Source organism: Sphaeramia orbicularis, chromosome 17 (genome assembly GCF_902148855.1).
Source record: "Sphaeramia orbicularis chromosome 17, fSphaOr1.1, whole genome shotgun sequence".
In the NCBI taxonomy this organism is placed as follows: Eukaryota; Metazoa; Chordata; class Actinopteri; order Kurtiformes; family Apogonidae; genus Sphaeramia; species Sphaeramia orbicularis.
In genome coordinates, this window is record NC_043973.1 from 26609825 (window position 1) to 26621228 (window position 11404).

Sequence of the window (11404 nt, forward strand, 5' to 3'; positions counted from 1 at the left end):
TTTCTGCAAATAAGATTTTTGTGGTTGAAGACACACATGGAAAAATGTAACTTATTAACTTGTGCCTTCTACTTACTGCCAAGTCACACTATATTTTTCTCTTAGCAGTTTGTCTTTTACTTGTTAACATCAACTAAAAATTTAACATTTGACATTCTCTGCGGCAATAACCTGAAAAGTTCCCTATCTATCTGCCTGGAGTAAAATCTATGATAATCATTACCTCCGCCAAGGAGGTTATGTTTTTGCCAGGGTTTGTTTGTCTGTCTGTCTGTCTGTTTGTCTGTCCGTTAGTGTGCAACATAACTCAAAAAGTTATGGACAGATTTTGATGAAATTTTCAGGGTTTGTTGGAAATGGGATAAGGAAGAAATGATTAAATTTTGGTGGTGATCGGGGGTGGGGGGGCCCACGGGGGGGGGGCGCAGACCAGAAAATTTCATCAAAATCTGTCCATAACTTTTTGAGTTATGTTGCACACTAACGGACAGACAAACAGACAGACAGACAGACAGACAAACCCTGGCAAAAACATAACCTCCTTGGTGTGGGGGGGCCCACGGGGGGGCCACTGATCAGCCTTGGCGGAGGTCTGCGCTCTCCGAGTGCTTCTAGTTATATGTAATTCAAGTTTCTTCTTCTACAAGTTAAAAAAAAAAAACTGATAAAAACTTTTAATATCTATGGTATCAACATTACTTAACTCATCAACTCCACTGATCCCTATAAAAAAAAACAAAAAACCTCTAATTACAGATGAATTCAATTTATTATGGAAAGAGTATAAATCCCTCAAAACTCATGTCAGTCCTGTTTTTACATTATGACCACTTGCATCTCAGTGGATCCTATTGTAAAAATGGGACTGCTGCAAGTGAAGATCCTGATGGTAAAGTGGATGTGGTTTGCTCCAATAGCACCAACTGACTAAAAGGATGAAAACATATTTCATGTCTGTGAAGGAACCACCAATGTGAAGGCATATATTGGACATTTACAGAGACATGTATGTTGCCATGAAGTCATTTTCCCCATTGAGATCCATGGATTTTTCAGCAGGATACTGCTGTTATTCTGCCCAAGTTACAAAAGGGAAAAGTGTGATTAAAAGCTAACACAATCCCAAATAGAAGGACTTATGAGCTCAGGTTGAGGCCACACAAACTGCTCTTCATACACTTGCTAATAATAATAATAATGAACCAGTTTATAATGTAGGATGAAACGATTTTTAAATGAAATTCAGTGGAAGGAGGGGCATGGGCCAAGAACAAACCCACAGAAGAAAACAAAACACAGATCATACAGTTAATGAGTCACATATTGGTCATTTGTGGATTATTGTTTGCTTTACCTTGCCTTACTTTTTTGGCCTTATGTGTCATCTATTTTGGTTTGTGACATAGCAAAAAGCCACTGTAATGTTGCTACTCTAATATTTCAGTGTTCCGGCTGAAATGATGCTTGTCAGTGTTTATGTTTATAAGGTCTTTTTATTCATTGCTTTAACTAATTGCTGATTGAATGTCCTCCACTTACACTTTTTACCGTAGTATGTTTGCAGGGTCTCAGACAATGTACTTCTCGTCTTTTTATTGGCATAAATATATACATAAAGACTCAAATTTACTTAGGGGGTCAAATGAGTGGCTATTTTTGTCAAAAAAAAAAAAAAAAAGTTGTGAGAAATGCATAGAACTGTGTTGAAATAATGCTAATACATTTGTGCACAGACTACTGATATTATTTGACAGTGGAAGCTCTATTTTCAGAAATATTGGATTTTGAATAGCACGTGTATGTGAAAACTTTTGCCAGTGGATGGACATGACATTACCCATGGTGATCTGGTCAGTACCAATACTTTTTTAGTAATAAACTTATATACTTACTGTGGCTAATTATCCTCTTATTCATAAATGTTAGTATTGTTGATCTAAAACAAAAACAGCTTAACAAAAACACAAAATGTGGCAGTGGACGGATGTGACATGGTTGTTACGGATCCCATCATACTGATGCTCGGCAGCCATGTCACCGTTTCCACAAATGATCCCTGTGCAAGAACTAGTATCAGAATTATTTATTGTATAGTTTATCAGCATACTAAAGAGTAAATAACAATATAGAATTGTTATTTCTTTATAGAAATGCTTATTATTAGAAAACTTTTGATTTAAAAAGTGACGTGTGACATTCTTAATGTATGTATTGGTGTAACATAAGTAGGATGGATCAGCACCATACTCCATATTGCAACCTGTAAAAATAAAACATGTGATATGTAGTATATAATCTTGTAAGAAAAATTGGGGAATCTAAAAGAATAGAATATTTGTTTTTCAGGTAAATTCAGTTAAAATATAACTTGGCCATTTGTGACATGAAAATATAGCATTAATTGTGATGAAACTGGACATTTTTGACCTGAAAACATAGTTCATATGACCATCAACATGTTGCAACAGAACTCAAATCCTGTAAATTTGCGTAACTTGCATTTACCAACACAAAGCACCTTTGGGGATTCACTTATACTGATTTCTTGTGCACAAAGACATAAATAAGACCTCTAAGCAAATTTTAGCCGATAAGCACATGAGAGAGGGTTGCTTTCCTTTCCAGTGCTGTTCTAGCTGTACACTTGTACACTTTTGCTGCATACAGTGAGGTCGGATGTCTCTGTGACCGTGTTGCTGGACGGACATAAATAAGAGACGTACTGCTCTACTTCCTGTTTTGTTTTTCTTTCGCTCCGTGTCTGCTCGGTTCGGGTAGATATGGAAGAATTGGCGAGGCGAAGAGAAGACCACAGCCTGCCCACGGAGAAGTTCACAGTCTTAAAACACAGGTGGACCTTATAAACCAAACGGTAGCACCGGGCTGCAGTAACACCTGCCGCGGGGCTTCAGACACCCTCCCTCCGCCTCTGTTGTCACCGACATGGCTCTCAGCTCGGGCGGCTGGGCTCCTCCAGCCCAGGTACCCGCATCGTCTCAACAGGCTGCGTGTGGCGGACCTGCGCCGGCAGCCTGCTGCAGCACCGTTTTAATGTCAGTCCGGGTTTCGGTGTGCCATTCCGGTATCCGACCCCTTTGCCTCCCCGGAGCCGGCAGCGAGGCTCTGCGGCTCCAGCTCAGCATGGACCCCAGCAGGGCCGGAGAGTTTCGACTGGCGCTGCGAGACACGAGCGGAAACCGCAGTGTGGTGAGATTAAACACATGTACATGTATGTTAACGGGCTGTACTGTCACTGTGTGTTCAAACACACTGAGCCCACTGACAAAATCGTATTTAATTTACATAGCAGTGTGGGCCTATGCACGCCATTTTATGGTGCACTCAGCTCTGTACATGCAGCCCTTCTGCAGGCTCTTAGGATCAGATTTTAAGACTGATATCTATTACATCACACATGACAGTCCTCTAAATATAAGAAAGGTACCCAACATATTCACCAAACATACAATATTGCAGACTGTAAACTAATAACTCTGATTGCTGTTTAAGTTTCACATACTGCAGTTAGGGGGATTAGGGGAATTAGGGGGAAACCCATGGCATCTCCTGGTCTGAATGTCAAAACGTGGAAATTTTCCCCACACTATTGGAAAATTTCCCCACACTTGTCAACTCTAGAGATGACCACCGGTTACAGTTTTGCTTTTGTCATATATACAAAATAATTTCTCCCTTTTTGTATCTCATCACTTACAGTAGCTTCCTCTGAATTCTTAGATCTATTTGTGAAGGTAATTACAGAAACAGAGATATAAATAACTGTGTGGCAGAATACCAAGCTCAACAGGAAGTTTTCGAAAACCCACATACCCACCTTCTACACAGATCTCACTAGCATTTACCTCGATCCTATGCCACCACATCAGCACATGATTAGCCTGCATCTGGCAAGTAATTTATTCCCTTTATGGAAATGACAAATTAGTAAACTGGTTAGTAGATCTAACATTTTGCACTTGATTAAAGTACTAATCCTTAGAAAATGCATCATACTGACTTTTCTTCTAGTGCCACAAACAAGGTGTCAGTTGTGTTAGTTGGTGAAATGTCTTTGCATTTATGGGGTAATATGGCATTATCCAGTCAAAATGTGTTTAAGAAACACAACAGAATATATTTAGTATTAAACCTCTCACAGAACAAGTGCTTAAAATTGTTAAACAGTAAAAGGTAGCCTTAAAAAATTAAAGCTTGAACAGCATACTGTAAGTATCAAAATATGGAGTTATTCACAAGGTATGCAATAATGCAATGCAATAATTAGACAGCGAGCATTAATAAACTTTAGTTCTTAGGATGTGGCAAAGATTTAAGAGGCACCTAAATGCAGTGTCCTTCAGCAGCTGGCTATATTTCTGTCTGAAGAGCCAGTCTGTAATGTTCTATAGTGACTGATTATTATGAGTCATGTCTAATTGCAACAACACCGCAATTTGGTTTTGTTTTTAATTGTTAAACTGTTCCCTTTATTATGACACAAAACTATCATAGGTAAAATTACCATTGAATTGTCATGACCTACAGTGACTACTTACTCACATCCTCCCTATAAAGTACAAACATGCCTGTCATTTTCATCACATGTAAAACCATGGTGGTGTTATTTTTATTTATTTATTTTTATTAGCTTCAGTTTGAGAAAACACTGTACTTATTTAGCTTCTTTAAACAAATCATTTGCAGCCAGTTGTTTATTTGAGTCATCAATGATTTACTCACATTGCTCTCATATTTTAAAGGGGTCATATTTTGCTAAACCCACTTTTATTAGTCTTTGGTACATTTATTTGTGTATTTTGGACCCTAATAGTTCAAAAAGTTTGAATTTGAACCCTTCAGGTGCTGCAAAGCTATCTTTATATTCATTTCGGCAAAAATCAAGTGGATTTCTACAACCTGTTTTAATTCCTACTTGATATTTTTTACGTCTATAACTAGTTATGCCATGACATTTGCACATATTAGGTCAGGACTTCTGATGAAAATTTCTCAGAGTACGCCATAATTCTTTATCAGCAGCAGCAGTTGTAGTAAAAACTGAAAATATGTCCAAATTTTGAGTCAATTACCTAAAATGTTCAGTTGTTGGTTGTATTAATGAACACAAATGGCTGAATGGGACAGAAAGCACAGTCAACCACCTGGAGGGGGTGGGATGTGAAGTGGCTCATTTGGATTTAAAGGGCCAGCACTCAAAATGACCTGTCTTGTGTCATTTTTCAGAAATAGGGTTGAAGATGGACCTGTGGGATTTAACTAATGAAGAATTCAGACCCAAGCATAGCATTTACAGTTTATGTAGACCACAGGGAAATGTTTTAAAATGCATAATTCCATTTAAAAAAGCAAAAGATCACTCCTTTAACTAAAGTGAGGTCAAGTTCTTTTTTCAGGGATATGGCTGATTGTTTATCACCACATCAATCCCAGCTATTGACCCTCATTTTTGGTTTTGACCTTACTTTGCACTCTCTGTGTCTTGCGACTCTCAGATGTGTCTTTTGTTTGTCAGATTCACAATACACTGGTTCCTGAAACCTGACACGTTTGGAATACACTTTATGCTCTTCTCAAGTTGGGCAGATTTCCCCTTGACAATTGAGATTGTTCTTGATTTGCATGGTTTTACTTTGATCCCAGCCCTTTGTAGAGTTTCTGAGTTTCTGTGCTGGGAGACTTGTGTTACACAGTCCTATGTCTGTCTGTGCCACATTTTAAAGCAGTAGGTAAATCCCTCTTTGCTGCTTTTGTCTTGCCACAACAGATTTCGATGACAGTGCCCTAATGACTCCTTTCATTGCTGCAGTGAATGTTACAGATTATGCTCTAAAATCCCTGCGCTGCCAAACTCACTTGTTTCGAAGGAGTTTACTGTCAGGCTGACAATGTCTGGAGGTTATTTCCTTTTTGTCTTTCTATGATAGTCTTTCACACTGAATTGTGTTTTACACCCACGATTTTCTAAGCCAAGAGGAGGTTACAACAACATTTGTTCTTTTGTTTTTTTTGTTTTTTTTGTTTTTGTTTTTTTTTTTTACATCCCTCAGGCTTATTTTTGCTTGTTTTTTGAATACAATTTAAAAAAGGAACGTCTTTACTGGTATTTTTTCCTTATATTTGGTTTTTGTCTAATTTGTTACATTTTATAGGTTTTTCCTTTAAATACTTTTTATGTTTATAAGGTAAAACTGTACATTTCCCTGCAGTGCATCCTTGCAGAGGGACAAGCTCTTTAAACTAAGGTTGACTATGTTTTTATTTTTACCCGCAGTTTATTGCAGAGTTTGACTTGCGCTCAGTGCAGTATGAGGTCAAGTCTGCTCGCTGCCATGAGATGCGTCTTGCTGCTCCGCCCCACGACTGTATCCGCTTCAACTTCCGCTGTGATCGTGAAGCCGAGGAATGGGCCACAGTGGTGATGTCATCACTAAGAGAGGCACATAGGGGTATGCTGGCATTTAGTTTTTGTCATCCTTCATGTTTTTTATTTGCTCATAATTAAATGATTCAATGAATTCACCAGTTTCACAGTTGAATCATTAATTTTCCAAATCCTCTGGCTGTTTGGTGTAGTAAAATAATGTGTTTTCAGCCAAAATGATGTATGAGTGAAACCAAATTCTGAAACTAAAATCAGACCAGAACCTTCATAAGCATGATTATTCTGCTGACGACATGTTCAGCAGGGCAGGGTTTTATCAGCAAAGTGTAGCTAGAATAAATATTTAAGCCTGATATCAAAGGGAGTTGACAGTTACATGTTTTAAACACCTTGCAATGTGATGCTTGTTTCCCTCCGACAGTTGCAAATATCAACACATGTGAATCGGATGGCACACAGACACACACGTCTGCAGCTATGGAGCCATGGAGCTCAGCCTCTTTGCCTCTCACTGGTGGGTATCTCTGTTTAATTTGATGTCTTTTCCTCTTTCTTCGCTCTTAACATGCTCTAAAATGTCACTTTTGATTGCTACCTCTTTGCTGTAGAGGAGTTGTGCCTGGAGCTCACCAGGGCGATTGAAGCAGGTGACGCTCAAGCCGCCTCACAACACGCATCCTCTCTGGCTCGTCAGAAAGCAGCACTGACAATTCAACTGTCTGAGAAAAACTACGCCGATGGAGAGATTAGGTGAGACATGATAGGTGTCAGGTTGAGGACTTATTTGAGGTGACAGTGACTCATAGGTTATGCACATATTCAGATTATACCGTCATATCTGTCTTTCAGTTTATCTGTGGTTGTGGAGGACGTTTCATCATCCTGTTGTGTCACAGTCAAAGTGTTTCCCTACATGACAGTGGCTGCACTCAAGCAACAGGTGAGACATCAACCTGCCAAATGTGATGCAGCTTAGCATGAAGTGGTGACTCCAACCCTTATTGGCTCAAACTTCTCTACAGGTGTTTCTCGAGTATGGCTTCCATCCACGTGTGCAGCGTTGGGTGATTGGTCAGTGCTTGTGCACGGAGCCGAGGTCACTGGCCTCTTATGGCGTGCAGAAGGATGGGGACACCGCGTACCTCTATCTGATCTCTGCCCGCCAAGCCCGAATTACACGTCAGCTGTTCCAGCAGGACCTGGAGAGCGCCCTTCTTGCCCCCCCTCTGCCCCCTGGCAACGGTCCCACCTCGCAAGACTGGAGGGGTTACAGCACCCTGCCCTCGAGGCTACCCCACAACAACCAGGGTGGGTCTACACTAGTCCTCTTCATGTTACACTGCCCTTTAAAAGTATTTACATTTTTTAAAAACGATATTCTGATGGGTTCATTTAGTACTTCAGTGTTTTTATGCTGATTTTAGTGGATAGTAGTGGTAAGGGTTATGGTGTGTGCTGGTTTAAATTTTCCATACCTGATTATGGTTTCCATATACCATCATTCCATTCTAAAGCTGGAACCACAGCTTTAATGCTTCAGCATGCAGCAAATTGTATAATATGCAGAATCTGCTGTGAAGTAAACCCTGTTAAGTGTGTATTTCTTATGAATTACCTATAACTTTCTTTGTGTATGACATTACAAGTGCAATAAGCATTTACCTGTGTAAGGACGTGGTCCTGTTACTGTGAGTCAAGTAACACAAGTTCATTGTTTTCATTGAAACACTGGATTCAAAGTATTGGCTATTTTAGTTCAATTTATAGTGTTAAAGTATGTAGTTCTTGACATGTCTGTATATCAGTTTTTGATACATTATCATTTTTTTGACATACACAGAAGTTTTTTACATTCTGCAACATGCTTAGTGATTATGCCATCTATTATGTCCATTTTTGGAGCCAGTCAAGCTCTTTATTAATCAGAGCATTCATCATACGAAGTACATGAAGAAAAATAATAAAAATATATTGTGACATAACATGAAATCACCAAAATGAAAAAAACAAACAAATCATGATATAAATTTTCGGTCATGTTTCTCCTCTCTACTGGACAGTTGTTCTGGTTATGTGGAACTAACACTGACCAGTATTATATGAAATAGAACCACCAGAGTAAGATCAGCTGTTTTATTAACTATAAAATATGATGACTTTAGGGTCATATTTTTCCTCTTTTGCGGTGTATGAAAAGGGCTTTAACTTAAAAACAAGCATTTGGGAAAAATGACTGCAGTTATTATTGTACATTGAATCAAGAAAATGTTAATCTTAAAATCAACATTTGCTCTTTTTTATCGACTACAGGCAGCTCGGGTGCAGGAGGTGATAGACCAGGCGACATTAAAGATGTCCTTGACATAGAGAATCTGCAGCTAAACGATAAAACCAACAAAGCCAATAAAACACAGGTAAGTTACGCTCAGTCTGTGCTACTGAAGACACAGACGTTAAATGGGAATAGAGCGATTTTTAGACAAGAAGTTTAAAAAGCAAAAGTTGAACCTCCAGTAGAAGTGTAAAATTAACTTCATGTTCCTAATCTTTGAGTTTGACTGTACACACTGTCAGCCTGTGTGTGATGTAATTAAAGAGGAAAATGTGATTATTTTGTTAATGTTTTGGTGCCAATTGAGATCAGTCCAATGGAGAAAGTCGGTCAGTTTATTCTTAGTTATTACTCAGGAGTATCTTTAATAATCCAGATAAATTCCAGAAGGGAAGTTCACAAGCCCACAAGATGATCGAGAACATTTCCTAACAAGTTATGACACAAAAATCACAGTTTTAACAGGAAATTATGCAATATATAATAAAGTAATTGTAGTAACCGTCACCTTAGAGCAGCTGATAATAGTAGTGCAGATAGAATTATGTTTAATAGAGAAGCTGTCTCATCTGTTTTGCAGAGTACTTGTGTATTAGTTTTGACAACAGGACACAGAAACTTTCCCAGTGAATGTTCAAAAAGTGGCTGCACAAACAGAATGTGTTCATTGCGGACGTTTGTCAGCCCATCCATAAAATAAGTTATCCTTAATGTTTCCATAAGATAATTTGTTCTGGTGCTACTTTACAGCTGCATTGACAATAATAATGTAAAAAAAAATGCCATACAGTACTGCAGCCAGACAGTACAGGATATGATAGTAACAGCAACATAACATCTGGCCACAGGAAAGATTAAAGGATTAGTGAGGTGATTTCTGGTTTAAAAACAGTAGTAGAGAAAATTGCCATGGTAATCTAACCTGTTCTGGAGCAGATTGTGTTGGAGTGTTTTGTGTTTTTAAAAAAGAGAGGTAGTAAGAAGAAGACAAGAGTTATAGAAACTATCTAATCATATGACATATTCACGTTTGTTTGCACTGTCCGTAGGTCTGGCAGCATCACTTATGTTTCTGGGATAGAACTGAACCTTTTGGGTGTTTACTGGCTGCTTCATGTTTGGCTCTGAGTGCACAATGTCGCAATAGTGCATTTTCAAAAATAATGTTGGGATACAAATTGTTTTGGTGGAACGTGCATGAGCAAATATGTCGTAGTATTTAAATGACTAAATCCCTACAAAAGACAAAGATGCATAAAAAGACGCACGTCTTTGTCAAAATTACACACTTTCAGGGTGTAGCTGCAGCTCAGAGGTGGTGGTTCTTTCATGTATCAAGGAGAACTTTCAAAGTGATCACACAGAGTTGTTAAATTGGTTTAAGTGTAGCTCACCCCATTACATGAACAGCATTCACTGGTAGTTCTAGTCAGTCTAATGCATTGATGATGTCATTCTGAAGAATGTGGAGTTACACATTCACAAAGTGGGCAATTTGTAATAAACATGTGTTATGCTTTTAAATTCCTCATATGTGTTTAACATGAGTTTGTTCCTGTAAGAAACTAGACCTGTTCATGTTTGAAGTTGATTCTCTGTCAATGCCCATCTTCTCAGCAGACGGAGTGGGCTTGTCCTTCTTGCACTTTCATCAACAAACCGTCCCGTCCTGGCTGTGAGATCTGTGCAACAGCTAGGCCAGACACACACAAGCAGAGCTGCATCCAGCAGGTACTACTTGATATCTAGGAGTCACTGACCTGCTAGTTCTGATACCTAACACTCCCCCCTCCCCCACTCTTTTTCTCAAAGGAAAAAGGAAGGAGAGAGGATCGAGGAGAGCCTGGTTTAAGCAGCAGCTGACTGCCCAGCATCACTCTGTTGTTACCATCACTCACACACTTTAACACACATGCATACACATACAGAGCGAGGATGCTCATTCTACCAGTTAGCTCACACACATGTTGAGATGAACACACTTACTTTGTGACTGTCAAGTGCACTGAGAGTCCTCACAGCTGTCTGGCTGCTGGAGACCAGAGGGTTTGAAGCACTGTAGCATGAAAAAGAGCTGCACTGGCCAGTGCTCAGACGATGACCTGCAGTGAAAGCTTTTAGTCATTATTAATATGGACATGTCCATGACATACATCAGAATTTGGCAAGACTTCTTTTATTTATTTTAAAGGTATGTGTGTGGTGCAAACAACACGGACAGCCTGATATTTATTTTAGGGGGAGGATGAGTGAGGAGCTCTTTGCATTGTATTGCAGCTGAAGATGAGGGAATGTCATACTTTGAGTTTTTGACGACTGTGACAAGAGATGAGAGGTAAAGCCTTGTACCAGAGTACCCTGTTCTGTTTAAGTGTGTCATTTGATGGTGCCAAAAAATGATGGAAACATAGAAAAAGCCATGGTTTGGAAGACGGTATGTTGTGTTTACAGGGTTTGTCAAGTGCTTTTATTTTTTTATAACATTGTATTAAGTGTATTATTTTTAATGATGCATTGAGCAACTGATGTACATTTTAACAATTGATCTAATTTTACTTGATTCCCTCTGAGCTGTGACGGCAATGGAAGGATCTGTTTTCAGTATATAATACTGTTAAAAAAAAAAAAAAAAACTTGCATTAGCTGAATAAACATAATCAAACTGAAGA

At 38.9% G+C, this 11404-nt stretch overlaps 1 protein-coding gene across 2 annotated transcripts; it reads left to right on the forward strand.

Moving 5' to 3' along the window:
* Nucleotides 1-2721: 2721 nt before the first annotated feature.
* sharpin (SHANK-associated RH domain interacting protein) lies at nucleotides 2722-11393 on the forward strand. Of its 2 annotated transcripts, none has more exons than XM_030161200.1 (9): nucleotides 2722-3207; nucleotides 6293-6467; nucleotides 6825-6917; nucleotides 7012-7153; nucleotides 7253-7343; nucleotides 7426-7711; nucleotides 8714-8817; nucleotides 10353-10466; nucleotides 10548-11393. In XM_030161200.1, exons 1-9 carry the CDS (start codon nucleotides 2944-2946, stop codon nucleotides 10596-10598), a joined length of 1320 nt encoding a protein of 439 aa, XP_030017060.1. In that variant the 5' UTR covers nucleotides 2722-2943; the 3' UTR covers nucleotides 10599-11393. The 2 variants fall into 2 exon arrangements, with proteins under 2 accessions (XP_030017060.1, XP_030017061.1); XM_030161201.1 differs by having other exon boundaries at nucleotides 10356-10466.
* The last annotated feature ends 11 nt before the right edge of the window (nucleotides 11394-11404 follow it).